The sequence below is a fragment of the Scyliorhinus canicula genome, chromosome 9, assembly GCF_902713615.1.
Source record: "Scyliorhinus canicula chromosome 9, sScyCan1.1, whole genome shotgun sequence".
Taxonomy (NCBI): domain Eukaryota; kingdom Metazoa; phylum Chordata; class Chondrichthyes; order Carcharhiniformes; family Scyliorhinidae; genus Scyliorhinus; species Scyliorhinus canicula.
In genome coordinates this window covers 144,779,769-144,797,031 of record NC_052154.1, presented here as the reverse complement: position 1 = coordinate 144,797,031, position 17,263 = coordinate 144,779,769, and the positions used below count along the sequence as shown (strand labels likewise).

The 17,263-nt window shown below is 47.3% G+C and overlaps 1 protein-coding gene across 1 annotated transcript in view; it reads right to left on the bottom strand.

Annotated features, from left to right (window-relative positions):
• LOC119971767 overlaps window positions 1-17,263 on the bottom strand; it is a 210,503-nt gene that overhangs the window by 93,046 nt on the left and 100,194 nt on the right. The window contains exon 2 of the mRNA XM_038807850.1: window positions 4,024-4,281. Within this exon, the coding sequence (XP_038663778.1) occupies window positions 4,024-4,253 (230 nt within the window). The 5' untranslated portion in view covers window positions 4,254-4,281. The remainder of the gene's footprint in view (window positions 1-4,023; window positions 4,282-17,263) is intronic.

The window sequence follows — 17,263 nt, the reverse complement described above, 5'->3', positions numbered from 1 at the left end:
ACCTCCTCGAAAGACCAACAATGCCTGTACACCTTGGGTCATTGCTGGCATCCCCTCAGGGTTCCTCCTTGGCGTGATAAGCAGCCGGATCTTCAGTTGTGTGCGGTGCCCCCTGCACATGGGGTGCTGTCTCCAGCCTGCGTCAATGCTGCTGCCGCCTTGTGAAGCAACACCCTGCTGCTGCCATGCAGTGAACCAGTTGTGCTGGAAAGCCTCGCTCTGCACATTCACCCACAGCCACAGCAGGAGGAGCCCCTAGACCCCAAATCCCTGCCAGTAACATTAGGGAGACCTTGCTCAGGTCACTCCCCTGATCCACCCACTTACCTTATGGTCGCGAGTATATCTCCAGTGCTGAAGCCCAGCTCTTAAGTGTTTGATAGTTGGCTGCTGCCTCTATGGTGCTGACGCTTCTGGAGTTCAGGCACACCATTCAGGCTTCAAGGTTTCATTGAAATGCGATGCAATAACCATCGTCTAATACATGGCACATGTACCCACAAGAAGCCACTTGAGAATATTTTGTTTATTAAACAGTCAACAGTACCTTAATACAAAATATCAGAAGATCAAACTACTTAACAGTCCATAAATCATACTAACAATTAAGCAACGCGGAAAGGACACCGTGCCATGCACACACAATACAGAATATCAGTACAAACATAAAGCTACAACAGTTCATTTGTATAAAAAGACACACACTGTATCCCCATACGCATGTCCTCAACAAAATGAAGGATCCTTGCTATTCGGTCATTTTACACATCAGTCTCTGTTCATGAGCCTCTGTTGCACAGGCCTTCATATACAGCCTGATTTCATCGGAACTAAATGTTCCACATGTTCCGTTGATGTTCAAGGTGCAGTAAAACAGCCTCAATGCCTAGTGTATTTGACTGGCAGCGACATGCTAGTCAACATGCAACACTCATCACACTCGCAATAAAATCACCAGCAATCTGCAAAAGCATTTCTTCAACACCTTCAACAAGTTGCTCATTCGGATAAATCTACCTCATTCTCTCCCTCCTGCAGCTCCCAGCAGTAGACCCCACAACAGTGGAAAATTGCACTGACCCTGGGCACGCCAGAAGAGAGAAAGATCTCCCCTTCCCCTCCTCCAGCCGAGGCAGCAGGTTATCTTCCCATCCCCCCTTTCCTTACTCCAGGACCCAGGTATCTCGCGACTAACAAGGCCAATTTCTTATTAGCAACAGCTTTCAGCCGACCTGATAGGCTTCAACCTCTGACCTAGTGACCTAGCCCGACCCCCCTGGTGTAGTGTTTCCACTGCCCCCCCCCACCCCCACACCCCCGCCCCGAACACTGGGCCAGAAGCTTTGGTGTGTTTTTTCCAGTTGCATGCTGGAAAATGGAAATGGCTCCTCCCCTCCTCACTCCCTGAAGCAGCCATTCCATCAGCTTCACATTTTTAAAAAGGAGTACTGGTCGACGCCCGTGTGATTTCTCACTGGGGAGCCGGTTAATTCCCAGGGGCTGTTGCATTCATCTTCAATCACGCTAATGAGATGGAAATTAAGGCAAATAAGGGTTAATGATATCCTCGTCATATTTGCGCGTGATCTGGAAATTGCCATCAGCAGCGGGTCAGTGAGATAGCAAATTGGTTCGTTCCCAGTGTTAATCTCAATTTTGGCCTTTCCCGCTATTTAACTAATGCGCCCAGATCCTCAAGGTGGTGGTCAAATCACGGGCAATGTCACTTTTAACTTAAGATACAATAGAATGTCCTTGTGAGAAGTGCAAATGATGATCTTACAAACACTACAATGAAAGCAAAATACTGCGCATGCTGGAAGCTCTGAAGAAGAATCATACAGCCTCGAAAATTTTATTCTGTTTTTTTTCTCCCAACCTTTTTCCATCATTTTCTCTTTTCATATCAGACTAATGCTGCCTGGAGACAGATCTATGTGATCTGTAACTGAAAATTATTGAAAGTCAAGTGAGATGTCGCACGCCTGTGTAGCTGCTTTGTGAAACATTGTTTTCATTCTTGTTTAGGGAAGCAGCAGTTACTGCTTTGAAGAGCAAGATGAACTGGTCCTGGTTTGACAGTTGTTTTCTTGACAGTTCCAATGAACTTCACAGTTCTAATGAGTTTACACACATTCATGTCTACTTTTAGCTCCAAAGAGCACCTTCCCTCTCCCAAAGAGCACCTGATCTCTCCCAAAAGGCTCCTCACCTCTCCCAAAGATGTCCCAAAGGGCTACCAAATGAATCCACACTGTTTAAACCTGCTCCTACCAGGTTTAGTCTCTGTAAGTCGAGTTTCAGACACCTCTCACATTAAAATCATACATGAGTGGAGGCAGCTACTGATTTCTATGGACAGCTGCCTCCACGAAATACATAAGCACAAGTCCCACATTCGGGAATGGGACTTCTGGATTTGGGCCTCTTCCTCCATTTTCCCCCAGAGCCTCTCTTTTGTTTTGAAAATCCAGGTCCTAACCCCCTGACTCCGAGGCAATGGCACTATGCACTGATCCACAGTTAACATCATCACAGAATCGCTATTGAATAAATGTATTGCACAAATTGCTCTCTTCTGATGTTGGGGCTCAGGCACATCGCCATGGCAGAGTCAAGGAACCATTCTGCACCTGACTTGGGATTTTTTCCACCATGGAAGCCGTTCCAATGCCCAACACCAACTTCCCTAACCTGATGAGCAGGAAAATAAAGCCTGTCTTAATTTTATGGACATTTTATTGGCCTGTGGCCAGTCCTTTATAATTGCCATTGTTGACACGATTAACCCTGATCTAAACGATTACAGCGTTGAAGTGCAAAATGGCCTTTCAAGTTTGGACCATTGAAGGCATTCTAAAGTCCTTCTAAGTTAACTGACCCGAGCAGTATTTTTCTTCCAAATATTCACTGGCTTAACAACAGATAGCATAAACTTGAACTGATTGTTGGGTTTACAGCATGACATGATGAAACTGCATTAAAGCAAACCTATATTTAATTCAATTAATTCCAAGCTACCAAATGTCCCACTGCTGATGCTCCCGTCATATCCTAATGGAATATTTTCAATGTTTAAACACAAAAGATGGAATGTTATTTATTTGTAGCCAATGTTATGATTGTTCTGTGATGGTCAGTTATGAAATAAAAAGCACTAATAATCATATGTTTTGTTAATTTTGTTTTCCACCGATATATCAAACAAGCTTTACATATCACTTTCCATTGTTTAGCTGTGGGGAGGAAATATCCACTTGTTCAAAAGTGAACATGTTTGTTGTGTTAATGACTTCTCATTAAACTGAAGAGCAATTGTTTCACATCTCAACTGATTTATGAAAGTGCCTGACCCTTGGTGTTCCATCGATTTGGAACATTTTCGGTCGTTTCAGTCCCAATACAGACATGAAGGTCAGAGACAAGAGGGCAGTGATAAGATGAGTTCATGTTAAGGATAAATTCTACCAGTGGCTCCAAAGTCTGTCAACTCCAAAGGTCTATGATTTCTGCAACACATTGCTTCCATTATTCACCACAGGGAACTAGGTAGCTTGAACCTGGGGCCTGTGGGAAGCAGGTTAGGCCTGAGCTAGGCCTTTGCAGTACCTCCTCCTAATACAGGCAGGCCCAGCTTTCTGACAGCTGTTTTAAACTCTTCATCATCATCTGAAACAGCAGCATGCATTAAGAGGGTAGTATTCCCTTTACAAAGGTGATAATTAGATAACAAGCTGAGATTAAAGTAATTACAGTTAGACAGCTGGCACGGCAGTATCGCCATGTTGTAATATTGTTGATCCTTCAGCATCTGGTTCTAATAACAGTACAAGCAAGAAGATTTTACATTAATTACACCAAATAATTTATTATAAACACATTTAATTACAACTGATAAGAGATAAACTGTTCAAAAGGATTAACCCTTCTATGTACTGTAAAGCTTTTATTTTTTTGTCACATTAAAACCTTTACTTCAGCATCATTAGATGGAGATCACTGTAAATAGCAGGGATTCCTTACCTGATAAGATAATGGTTGATTAAAGTGTCAAAGTAGCCGTGATACACTATGTTATTCACATGGCCATACTGATCGTTGTCTTGCCAACGGGTCTGAATTGGCAGAAAGTAAGGGTAGGCCTCTTGAAGCTGGTAAGTGTTCTCGAAGTCTGAGGCTTGAGATGTGGCAGAATAATATTTCACAACAGTGGCAAAGGGACGTAGCATGCTGAGGTGTACCAGCAGTCTCATGGTCTGTCTCCTAACGCAGCAGGGCAATCTGAGAAATTAAGATGTCCATTATTCGGATGAAAAATTTATCGACCATTACTCTTTCCTGTCATCTGCATTTTGCTTTAAAAAAGTGTCAGCCTTGACTCAGTCGGCAGCCCTCTGAAACAGATGGTCAGAGGTTTAAGACCCACTCCAGAGATTTAAGTTTGTAAACCAGGGTAGCATGTTACATGTTTCTGCATGTCTTTCAAATAAGATATTAAACTGAGGCACTGATGTCCTCTTAAGTAAACATAAAAGATCCACAGCATGTTTCAAAGAGAGGCGTTTTCCCAGTGATCTGACCAAATTGGCCCCTGAACCAACACCCAAAACAGATCCTCTGGTTATTTATATAATTGAGGTTTGTGGGACCTTGTGCATTAATTGACAGTACTCCTACATGACAACAATCTACACTTCAAAAGTATGACATTGTCTGTAAAGTGCTTTGGGACATCCTGAGGTTGTGAGAGGTGCATTTTTTTCTTTCTAATTTTTAGTTTTTCTCAAGGAGATCATGAACCAAGAAAAGGCAATCTGTGCTGAAAGGTATATTACATCAGCTAATCCACACTCACACAGGCCATAACGTATCATAAGGAGATGCCCACTAGCCATGGCATGCTTCAGATCAACCAGCTGGCAATCATGTCTTTGGCAGTTCAGTGCTGCTACATAGCCCCAACTCAAGTAACAGTAGTCACTGCCTCAAAGAGCAATGAGCCCATAGGCCACAGCACCCGTGACCTCTGACCCTGATTCAAGACTTCTGGGAATAATCACAGCTAAAGGTAGCAGCAGGGCTCCTATAATCCCTGAAGCTCGCTATTGCTACTCCCTGACCTAGCAAAGCATTTAGTAGCACAGCACATCAACTAGCGCACAGAGTGCACCAGCGGCAAACAAACCTACACACAAACTGCAGTAAACCCATAAGCTCTGAAGCATTTAATATTAATTCATACATCAAGATAGAGAAAACTATTGCAGTAAAAATATTTTATATATGCGTTTATGTGTTCTACATATCTATATTATATATATATAAAAGATATTTATCTATATCTATCTAATGTGAGAAAGCGGGAGCTTCTTCAGAAATGAAAGTTCGAAGTTGGCCAAAAGCAAGCAACATTGAAGTGTCAGTTGTGGATCAGTTGACAGCACTCTCACTCCCGAGTCAGAGGTTTATGGGTTCAAGACCCATTTCACAATGGAATGAAAATTTAGGTTGCTAGTGCAGTGAAGAAGGAATACTGCAGTGTCAGAGCTATGGGGCTGGATTTGCGCCTAAGTGCCGACATCGGCATGGGAACAATGACATTTTACGACGCCAAAATCGCGCCGATACCTCACTGATTCTGGGACCATGGCGGGTCTATCAACGGCGCCGGGTAAAACCAATGGCTCCCACGCAAAACCGGCCAGAGAATGGATGGGTCCGTGGCTGTGCACGTGCACGCCGACGGCCTGCAGTGGTCGCGCCGTACAAGATGACGCCGGCCGCGCGTGGACCCAATGTACCAGATAGTGCCCCCCTGTAACCCCCTTTGCCATCCCCGGAACACCCCCTACCAGTCCCCCCAGCCCCCACCGAAGCCCACTCAGGCAGCAGAATGGCTCTCCCCCCCCCCACCCCCGACTGTGGCGGCGCTGACACAGTCCGCAGCCACCACACGAGGTTGACGAAAATTCAGAGCACATGTGACCTGCGCCGTCGGGAAGTCGGCCCATCGGGGGCGGAGCATCAGGGGACGTCCTGAGGTGGTCCCAACAGCCGATGATGCTGTTTTGGAGGGGGCAGAACATCCAAAAACAGGCACTGCCCCCAATTTTGCCGTCAAAAGGGATTCTCCGCCCGATCGCCGATTATGAAATCGGCATCGGGCAATGGAGAATCCTGCCCATGGTCTCTAGTTGAGATGCTAAGCTGCCTGGCCTTTCAGGTGGATGTAAAGGAAGCCAGCACACAATTCTGAAGATGAGCTGGGGAATTCTACCTGGAGTCATGACCAATAAGTACCCGTCAATCAATACATCACCTTGCTGCTTGTGGAAAATTACAGTGTGTGCATGTTTCCTTCAATATAACAGTAGCTGCATTTCAAAAGTGTTTCAATTGTAGCGCTTTGAAAACATTCTAATGTTGTGAAAGATGTTGTATAAATGGAAATCTTTCTGTATATATATATAAAAAAATAGCAGAAGCAGAGAAAACAAATAAGGCTTGCGTGATTGTAAATACCAGTATGTCTAATAGAAATTAATTGTACCCAGATGCTGTGGTCATTGGAAATCTGGGCGATAAGACCCTAATGAATTCTGCTCCATAACAACATTCTGCTAGTCTTCCATTGTGTGCAACTGCTCCTCATTTAGGTTCATGGTGAGGTCTCTGTCAGCAGAAATATATGTAATGTTATAATGTTACTTAATGTAGGATAATATTTTTTCTGTGACATATTGTAAGTTGCTCTGTCCCAGGTCAAGTCACTATAGTCCCAGATGACCATAGGCTGCTTTCCTCTTTGAGGGGGAGAGCTGACTGGTGCGTGATTTAACCTGAGGATCATCACACCTCAGGCGAGGGGTATGGTTGAGAAGGTGGGCCTTCATGAATAACCTCAGCCGATATGGGAATTGAACCTGCGTTGCTGGCCTTGCTCTGCATCACGAACCAGCTGTCTAACCAATAGAGCTTTTTGTCCCAACTAGTCAAAACAGAGACTATATTGCTTTTTGCACCCCTCAGGTCAGCTCATTGAGGGCTTTTGTTCACGACATGCCTCATTGAGTCTGTTACCTGTCGGAATATGAGATGGAGTACAGAGGCACTGCAAATGATATCATTGTTAAGTCTTATTTCACTCACTAACAGGTAGATTATGAACCCTTACCTCAGAAAAGGAAGCATCAAAGTTACCCACAAGGAATGGTACATGAGGCAGGGCTAAAATTCTATTTGCAAATTTATATAGTCTTTTAAAAAAAAACATTTTCTTAGGGTATTTGTAGTTTTTAATAATAATAACGATAACAGCAACATAAACATGGTACATAAGACATTTCCATCCCTATCACGTTCTTCGCACCCCCAATCAATGAAACAGTAGCCTAACCTCCCCCTCTAGATTTCTGCCTCTGCTGACATTTAACTTTTCTCCGAGAAAGTCGAAAGGCTGCCAACTCCGGACGAACCCTAACATTGACTCTCTCAGGGCAAACTTTATTTTCTCGAGACTGAGAAACCCAACCATGTCACTAACCCAGGTCTCTTACTTCGGGGGCTTTGAGTCCCTCCACATTAACAGTATCCGTCTCCGGGCTACCAGGGAGGCAAAGGCCAAAACGTCAGCCTCTCTTGCCCGCTGGACACCCGGCTCTTCCGACACCCCAAAGATCGCCACCTCTGGACTCAGCACCACCCGTGTTTTAAGTATCGTGGACATAGCCTTCGCAAAACCCTGCCAAAACCCTCTAAGCTTCGGACATGCCCAAAACATATGGACATGGTTTGCTGGACCTCCCGCGCGTCCCGCGCACCTGTCCTCTACCCCAAAGAACTTGCTCATTCGGGCCAATGTCATGTGAGCCTGGTGGACTACCTTAAATTGTATCAAGCTAAGCCTGGCACATGATGAGGATGTGTTAACCCTGCTTAAGGTATCCACCCACTGACCCGGCTCTATCTCTCCCTCTAGCTCATCTTCCCACTTGCCCTTTAGTTCCTCTATCTGAGTTTCCTCTGACTCCATAAGTTCTTTGTAGATATCTGATACCTTCCCCTCTCCCACCCATGTTCTGGAAACTACCCTGTCCTGTATCCCCCATGGTGGCAGGAGCGGGAAGGTGGGAACCTGCCTTCTCAGAAAATCCCATACCTGCAAATATCTAAACCCATTCCCTGCCGGCAGTTAACATTTCTCCTCCAAATCCTTCAAGCCAGGGAATCTCCCATCCTCTCAATTCCTGCCCTCTGCCATCTCCGAAACCCTCCATCGAGTCTTCCCAGCACAAACCGATGGTTATTGTAAATCGGGGCCCAGGCCGATGCTCTCTCCTATATTTCCTCCACTGCCCCCAGATTCTCAGAGCCGCCACCACCGGGCTTGTGGAGTACCAGGCCGGCGAGAACGGCAAAGGTGTCGTTATCAGTGCCCCCAGACTTGTGTTCTTACACAATGCTGCCTCTACTCACTCGCACACCGCCCCCCGCCCCCCAATACCCACTTCCTAACCATACCTATATTCGCCACCCAGTAGTAGTTGCAAATGTTCGGCAGCGCCAACCCACCCTCCCGCCGACTACGCTCCAACAATACTTTCTTCACTCGCATGGTTTTACCCGCCCACACAAAGTTCAAAATCACCTTATTCATCCGTTTTAAAAAAGCCCTCGGGATAAAGATGGGGAGACACTGAAACACAAATAGAAAACTGGGGAGGACCGTCATTTTCAGGGTCTGTACTTTCACCGCCAGTGACAGCGGGAACATTAGGGCAGCAGGGTAGCATGGTGGTTAGCATAAATGCTTCACAGCTCCAGGGTCCCAGGTTCGATTCCCGGCTGGGTCACTGTCTGTGTGGAGTCTGCACGTCCTCCCCGTGTGTGCGTGGGTTTCCTCCGGGTGCTCCGGTTTCCTCCCACAGTCCAAAGATGTGCGGGTTAGGTGGATTGGCCATGCTAAATTGCCCGTAGTGTCCTAATAAAAGTAAGGTTAAGGGGGGGTTGTTGGGTTACGGGTATAGGGTGGATACGTGGCTTTGAGTAGGGTGATCATGGCTCGGCACAACATTGAGGGCCGAAGGGCCTGTTCTGTGCTGTACTGTTCTATGTTCTATGTTCTATGTCCCATCTCCAAAAGTCTTCCTTCATTTGTTCTACAAGCTGGGACAAGTTCAACTTGTGCAATGTCTCCCATTCCCGTGCCATCTGGATTCCCAGATAGCAAAAGCTCCTTCCTACCATTCTAAATGGCAGCTCTCCCAGTCTCCTCTCCTGCCCCCTCGCCTGGATCGCGAACATCTCGCTTTCCCCCGTTTTCAATTTAGACACCGAAAACCTGCCTAATTCCCCTAAGATCCGCATATTCTCCCCTCTAACGGGTCCGAAATGTACAGGAGCAGATCATCCGCGTAAAGCGAGACCCAATGCTCCACCCCCACCCCCCCCCCCCCCCCCAGCCAGGCTGTTCCAGTTCCTAGAAGCTCTTAATGCCACAGCCTTTGGCTCTATGGCCAGAGCAAACAACAGCAGGGAGAGGAGACACCCTTGCCTTGTCCCTCGGTGCAATTTAAAATAGCCCAACATCAGCCGATTCGTACGCACACTTGCTACTGGTGCTTGATACAGCAACCGTACCAAATCAATGAAGCCCTGACCAAACCCAAACCCTCCGAACACCTCCCACAAATAATTCCACTCCACCCGATCAAAGGCCTTCTCCGCATCCATCGCAAACACCACCTCCATCTCCCACACCCTCGTGAGGGCATCATGATAATGTTTAAGAACCTTCTAACATTGGCCGTGAGTTGCCTGCCCTTTACAAACCACGTCTGATCTTCCCCTATCACCCCTGGGACACAGTCCTCTATCATTGTGGGCAATATCTTAGCCAGCAGTTTGGCGTCCACATTCAATAGGAAGATCAGCCTGTATGACCCGCATTGCTCAGGGTCCTTCTCCCGCTTCAGAATCAATGAGGTTGAGGCCTGCGACATTGTTGGGGGAAGGGCTCCCCTCTCCCTTGCCTCATTAAATGTCCTCACCAACAGTGGGCCCAATATCTCCGAGAACGTCTTGTAGAATTCTATCGGGTAGCTGTCCAGCCCCGGGGCCTTGCCCGACTGCATGACCTCCAGCCCCTCCATTATTTCCTCAATTTCAATTGGGGTTCCCAGCCCTTCCATCAGTTCTTCCTCCGCCCTCGGGAAGCTCAGCTGACCCAAGAACTGCCTAATCCCTTCCACCTGAGCCGAGGGTTCCGACTCATATAACTTGCTATAAAAGTCCTTAAACACTTCATTCACCCCACTGGGTACAGATACGTATTCCCACCTCTACTCTTTACTCTCCCTATCTCTCTGGCCGTCTCCCTTTTACTCAGCTGGTGTGCTAGCATTCCACTGGCCTCTTCCCCATACTCATACACCGCTCCCCCTGCCTTCCTCAGTTGTTCCACCGCCTTCCCTGTAGATAACAGCCCAAACTCCACCTCTAATCTCCGCCGCTCTTTCAGTAGCCCCGCGTCTAGGGCTTCCGAATATCTCCTATCCACCTGGAGTATCTCCCCAACCAACCTATCCCTCTCTGCTCGTTCCACCTTTTCCCTATGGGCCCGTGTTGAAATTAACTCCCTCTAACCACTGCCTTCATAGCTTCCCACACAATTGCTGCCGAGACTTGCCCCGCATCATTTATTTTCAAATGGTTCTGGATCGACTTGCTCACCCGCCCACACAGCCCCTCATCTGCTAATAGTCCCACATCCATAATGGGTGCTGTCCTCTCTTCATACTAGCCCGTAGTTCCACCCAATGTGGGGCATGATCCAACACCACGATTGCCGAATACTCGGTATCAACCACCCCTGGCAGTAGAGCTCTACTCAAGATAAAAAAAAGTCGATGCGAGAGTATACCATGTGGATTTGGGAGAAAAAAGAAAACTCCTTCACTCTTGGCTGTCCGAACCTCAATGGGTCTACTCCCCCCATCTGCTCCATAAACTCCTTTAATTCCTTCGCTACAGCTGGTACCCTACCTGTCCTACATTTTGACTGGTCCAATCCTGGATCAATGACTGTATTGAAAACTCCCCCCATGATCAGATTATGTGACTCTAGGTCCGGGACCTTACCTAACACCCACCTCATAAATTCCATATCATCCCAGTTTGGTGCACACACATTCACGAGTACCACCCGCATCCCCTCAAGCTTCCCACTCACTATAATACACCTGCCTCAAGTGCCACCCGTTTGTTAATCAGGATTGCTTCCCCCCCTGGTCTTAGAGTCCAGCCCTGAATGAAATACCTGGCCGACCCACCCCTTCCTCAATCTGGCCTGGTCAATAACCTTTAGGTGTCATCTCTTGTAGCATTGCCATGTCCGCCTTCAATCCCCCCAGATGCATGAACAAGCGTGCCCTCTTAAACGGACCGTTTAGCCCTCTGACGTTCGAAGTAATCAGCCTAGTTGGGGGGCTTTAAGTCTTTATTGTGTGTGCATGCCAGAGGACATTGCTAAGTGCATGAATGACTATGTACATTGAGTTTATTATTCTCTGTACCTTGAAGAGGTCATCAGGCAGGAAAAACAGTGGTTGCTGTGGTGTGGCTGGGTGCAAAGCAATATTATCTCTCTTAAGGAGCTATTTGCAACAAATTAACCCAGGGTATGGCATTGTGGTGTGTATGTTACACCAGTGATCCAGAAGAAGGGAGCCTGGAATAATTATCTAGAGAACCTGAGTTCAAATCCCACCACGGAAGTATGACACTTTGAACTCAGCTCCAAAAAAGGTGGAATTAAAGTATCGGTATGTGTGGTTGCATCCCACACCAACATTCGCTGTCCTCTGAGTGAACTATGCAGCTGTAAAGAAAATGCTCACCACCATCTTGAGGAGAATAGGGATGAATAATAAATATCTTCCCAAAAGAGGCATTAGTGAATCAGCTGGGTTTTCACACCAATCAATGATAATTGTCATGGTCATCACAAGGATTAACCAAATATTCTATGGGCGGGATCTTCCGGCTGTTCACGCTGGTGGGATCTTCTGGTCCCACCAACGACGCACCTCTGCCGCGGGATTCCTGGTGGCGTGGGTGGATTCATTGGGAGGCTGTCTCTGTGTTTTCAAGAGCTTTCAGGTGCTGAGAACAAAGAGACAACCTCTTCAAAAAAACTGCTGTCAGAAAAACTGTTGCTCCTCTGAGTTAATGGACCCCTGTCAGGCTATATAATTAAACAACCTTAATCCTCCCTTTGAAACTACCTGGACCTGCCAATCAAAAAACTGGGAAAAGGCAATCGTCCGTGAAATTGAATGTAAACAATGAAGTTCATAGCTTTTAGGCTTCTAGACATACCAATATGCTGGAAAATGTTAACGGGCAATGAAATTGACTGTGAAAAAAAAACACTTTCAAAATTTTCCACTGGATAGAACCCCTACAGAATCCCTACGTGCAGAAGGAGGCTACTCAACACATCAAGTCTGCACTGACCCTCCGAAAGAGGACCCTACATGCCCATGCTCTAACCCCGTAACCCCACCTAATGTTTTGGACACTAATGGGCAATTTACCTAACCTGCACATCTTTGGACTGTGGGAGGAAACCGGAGCACCCAGAGTAAACCCACGCAGATGCGGGGAGAACGTGCAAACCCCACACAGTCACTCAAGGTCGGAATTGGACCCGTTTCACTGTGAGACAACAGTGCTAACCACTGTGCCTCCGCGCCCCTTCCATTAAGGGGAATTGTTTCACCTTCATCTCACGGATCTTTGAAATTGGCATGCTGACAGACAGTTTAAAGGGTTTAAGGCTGCAGATGGGAATAATTCACTTTCTTATCAAAGAACTTTAACTTTGAGATACTGACAGACATTTTAAAGGGATTAATGTCTGCAGATAGGAAAACCAGCCAAACAACCCCAATCCTAAAAAAGGCCCCGACCTGAGCCCCTCCAGCCAAGCACAAGCCCTCATGAGCCCCCACCTCCCATGAAGGACCCCCTTGGCACCCTGGAGGAAATAGACGGGAGGGTACTCACCTCCTTGCCACCCCTAGAAGTGCAAGCCACCAGGTTGGCACTGCCAAGGGGCGGGGCCTGAAAGGGGGAATCTGGGGGCTGAAAGGAGGACTATGGCAGGGAATGCGGGGGCTGATTGGAGATACAGGAGGGCATCTGCCAGCAATTAGGGTTGGGGGGGGGGGTTCTTGGCAGTGATCGGGGGGGTGGGGGGGGGGGTGGCTGCAGCAGCATTTTGAGATCCGGTCACCCTTTAAAAAGGGCGGCCCGATCTCTGAGGAGCGAGACCTGTCAGGGAAATTATGTCCCACCCCTCTCAGGTCCAGCAAGAAACCCGATGTGCCATTGAATGACACGAAAATCCCAATCCCGATTGCCGATGAATGGCACATTGGGTTCGCTCCTAGTGACAGCGGGAATCATGCAGGTTTTCCTGCTGCCGAGAGAAGTTAGTTTCCAATCAGGAGAATCGCACCCCAAAACTATGGACCATGTATGTCGGGTAAGGTGGCACAGTGGCACAGGGGTTAGCATTGCTGCCTCACAGTGCCAGGGACCCAGGTTCAATTCCGGCCTTGGGTGGCTGTGCGGAGTCTGCACGTTCTCCCCGTGTTTGCGTGGGTTTCCTCTGGGTGTTCCAGTTTCCTTCCACAGTCCAAAGATGTGCAGGTTAGGTGAATTGGACATGCTGAAAATTGACCATTAGTGTTCAAAGATGTGCAGATTAGGTGGGGTTACAGGCTTAGAGTGGAGGAGTGGGCCGAGGTGGGGTGCTCTTTTAGAGGGTTGGTGCAGGCCTGATGGGGCAAATGGCCTCTTTCTGCACTGTAGGGAGTCTATGATAGTCAATAACTCATCCTGTGGACTGAGTGATCACGGGAGAACGTGATGATGTGGCTACAAAGAGGTCTTGTGGCAGGAGCACGAGAATCATGCTCGGGAGTTTGGGCAAAACGTAAGTGTTGAAGTAGCTGCCAAGCTCATGAATAAGCTACCTTGTTGTCAGTGATTCACAGAACCCACATCATTCCACATGATATCAGTATGGCACACGGACTTCACCACATCACTCACTCATCTTTGATTAAAATATTGTGGATAGTTGGGGAAAGTTCCAGAAGGAATGGCATATTTACTGCACTGCTGTACTCACTGCGAAGTCGAAAAAGGTACAGGATTATACCCAAGTAAACCTCATGGGCCTGAGGCTATGGAAAAATCTGAGTTGTTTGTTTTCTAGACATTGGAGGAAAAAGAAGAACCTGAGATAATCCTGAAATAATTCAAAAACAGTTGTCTCCTTGTAAAAATCATAATCCTTGATAGATGTGCGTTGAATTCAACAAACCAAAGAGTCGATGAGTCAGTGCCATCTTACACGGCAACCCTAAATATATTGGCAAAGAAATGTACGTTTGAAACTCTCACTGGAGACGTAATCAGGGATCGAGTAGTTTGTGGAATATATAGCTGTTACGAGAGAAAGACAATGTTGCAAACAGCCATCAATATCTGTGTGTTAAATGAACAATCGAAGAGAAGAATCAGAGATCTTATGCAAAAAACTGAAGTATTCACAGTGCAGGGGACACCCTTCTCCAAATACAGCTGCCAGCACTCACTAAACAGAACAGCTTATTTTGCATACAGTAGGAGGTGCAACAAATGTGAGAAAAATAATCACTTTGCCTTTTTAAAATTTGTTAAAATCTTTTTATTTTTAAAATTTAGAATGCCCAGTTAATTTTTTCCAATTAAGGAGCAATTTAGCATGGCCAATCCACCTAACCTGCACATCTTTGGGGTTGTGGGGGCGAAACCCATGCAAAGACGGGGAGAATGTGCAAACTCCACATGGACAGTGACGCAGAGCCGGGATCGAACCTGGGACCTCGGCGCCATGAGGTAGCAATGCTAACCATTACGCCACCGTGCTGCCCAAGAATCACTTTGCTAATTGCAACAGATCCAAACCACAGCAGCCCCCTTCTGTCATCAGCAACAAGGCAGCTGTTCGATCCTCCAGGGGTTGGAGCAGTACAGTGAATGAATTGGACTTCAACCAAAGCCGTGAAGCTCCAGAGCCTCCAAGAACAACACTCTATTGTGAGAGTGTCAATACCGTCATAGGAAAAGGTGCGATCTTCACCATTATCAGCATCATTAGTGGTAAGGCCAGTCTTAAAGTCAAGATTGATACTGGAGCGAAGGATAATGTCCTACCCAGCCAAGAGTTAAGGAAATAGGCCTATATGCAGCACCAGACACCAGCACCCACTTGCACCTCGCGGTTTGACGCACCTCATGGCTTATGGCAAACAGACAATCCAACTGAAGGTGTGGGTACTCTCCACGCTACACAGGGAAATTTCAAGTTCCGTCTGGTCAACCAGAATGTAAAGTCATTACTAGGACTTCTGGACAGCATTGTATTGGGGCTCGTTCAACAAGGTCTAGAAGTCCATGTTCTACAACTCCAAACCCCCAGAGATGACAGTCCTCTCCAATTGTGACATCATCGGTAAGCTACTAGTTGTACACCACATGAGACTAGATGATTTGATACCACCAACAGTCTGTGCTCCGAGAGGAGTACCAGGAGCCATGACACAGACAGTCATTAATGGGTTGCATTGGATGACAGCACTAGGTGTCATAGCTCCTATAGATGAGGTCACAGAATGCTTTTCAGCAATGGTCACCGCAGTAAAGAAGGATGGTGCGGTCAGGATATGCACTGGCACAGTTCACTTGAACAAAGTGCTGCTTAGACCTCATCATCCTATGAAGACAGTGGAACAGGTGTTAGTAGACATGCCAAATGTTAAGGTGTTCAGCATTCTCGATGTGAAATGCAGGTTCTGGCCGATCCCATTAAACAAAGAATTTTTGAAACTAACCACACTCACGTCTTCGATAGGCAGATATAATTTTCTTCCAATGCCCAATGGGATCTTCACTGGAAGTGAGGTTTTCCACTGGTACATTCAGCAACTCTTTGCAAGCCAACCTCGCAAGATCATTGTTGATGACATCCTTGTTTGGGGTCATATTATGCAAGAACATGATGCACATTTTCATCTCGTCCTTGGCAGAATCAGGACCATCCAATTAAAGCTTAACCCTGCAAAATGCAGATTCCAGGTCAACCAGGTTCCTTACGTGAGCCATTTACTCACAATGGTGTAACACCCGATTTAGTCAAGACAATGGCTATATGACAGATGCCCATTCCTGTGTACAAGCACGCTTTATATCTTCTTTGGAATGACAAACTGTCTTTCTCAGCTTATCCCATGTTATGGTGACCGGTTTGTCAATTCTCCACCTGGACATCGAAGGGCGTTGGTAAGAGCATCACACAACAGCTTTAGGCAGACTCAAACAAGCACTCTCAGCCCCACCGGTATTACAATACTTTGACATTCAAGCACCTGTGCTTATGTCAACAGATGCCTCATAACATGGACTTGGTGCAGTCTGCATTCAGAATAATAGACCAAGAATAGCCTTTGCTTCAAGGGCCCTCACTGATACTGAGGTTCATTATGATAATAATCTTTATTATTGTCACGAGTAGGCTGACATTAACACTGCAATGAAGGTACTGTGAAAATCCCCTAGTCGCCACACTCCAGCGCCTGTTTGGGTACACTGAGGGAGAATTCAGAAACATGGGCGGGATTCTCCGAGCCCCCCGCCGGGTCGGAGAATCGCCCGGGGCCGGCGTCAATCCCGCCCCAGCCGTGTCCCGAATTCTCCACCACCTGAGATTCGGCGGGGGCGGGAATCGCGCCGCGCCGGTCGGCGGCCCCCCCGCGGCGATTCTCCGGCCCACGATGGGCCGAAGTCCCGCCGCTGACAAGCCTCTCCCGCCGGCGTGGATTAAACCACCTCTCTTACCGGCGGGATTGGCGGCGCAGGCGGGCGCCGGGGTCCTGGGGGGGGGGCGTGGGGCAATCTGACCCTGGGGGGTGCCCCCACGGTGGCCTGGCCCCAAACAGCTGCTTCTGCTGGCTATCTGGCCTGGCCTCTGCTCTCTTACCCTCACAGCCCAGTCTGGTTGCTGCCCAGTCCAGCACTTTCACTCTCAGTCCCTGGTTGACTGGCCTCTGGCTCTGATTGAGTCGCCCCGTTCCCACAAGCCACTACTCCCTGATTCCATGAGACACAACGCTGGTTCTTGCCTGGCCTTCTGTGTACCTCCCAATTGCTG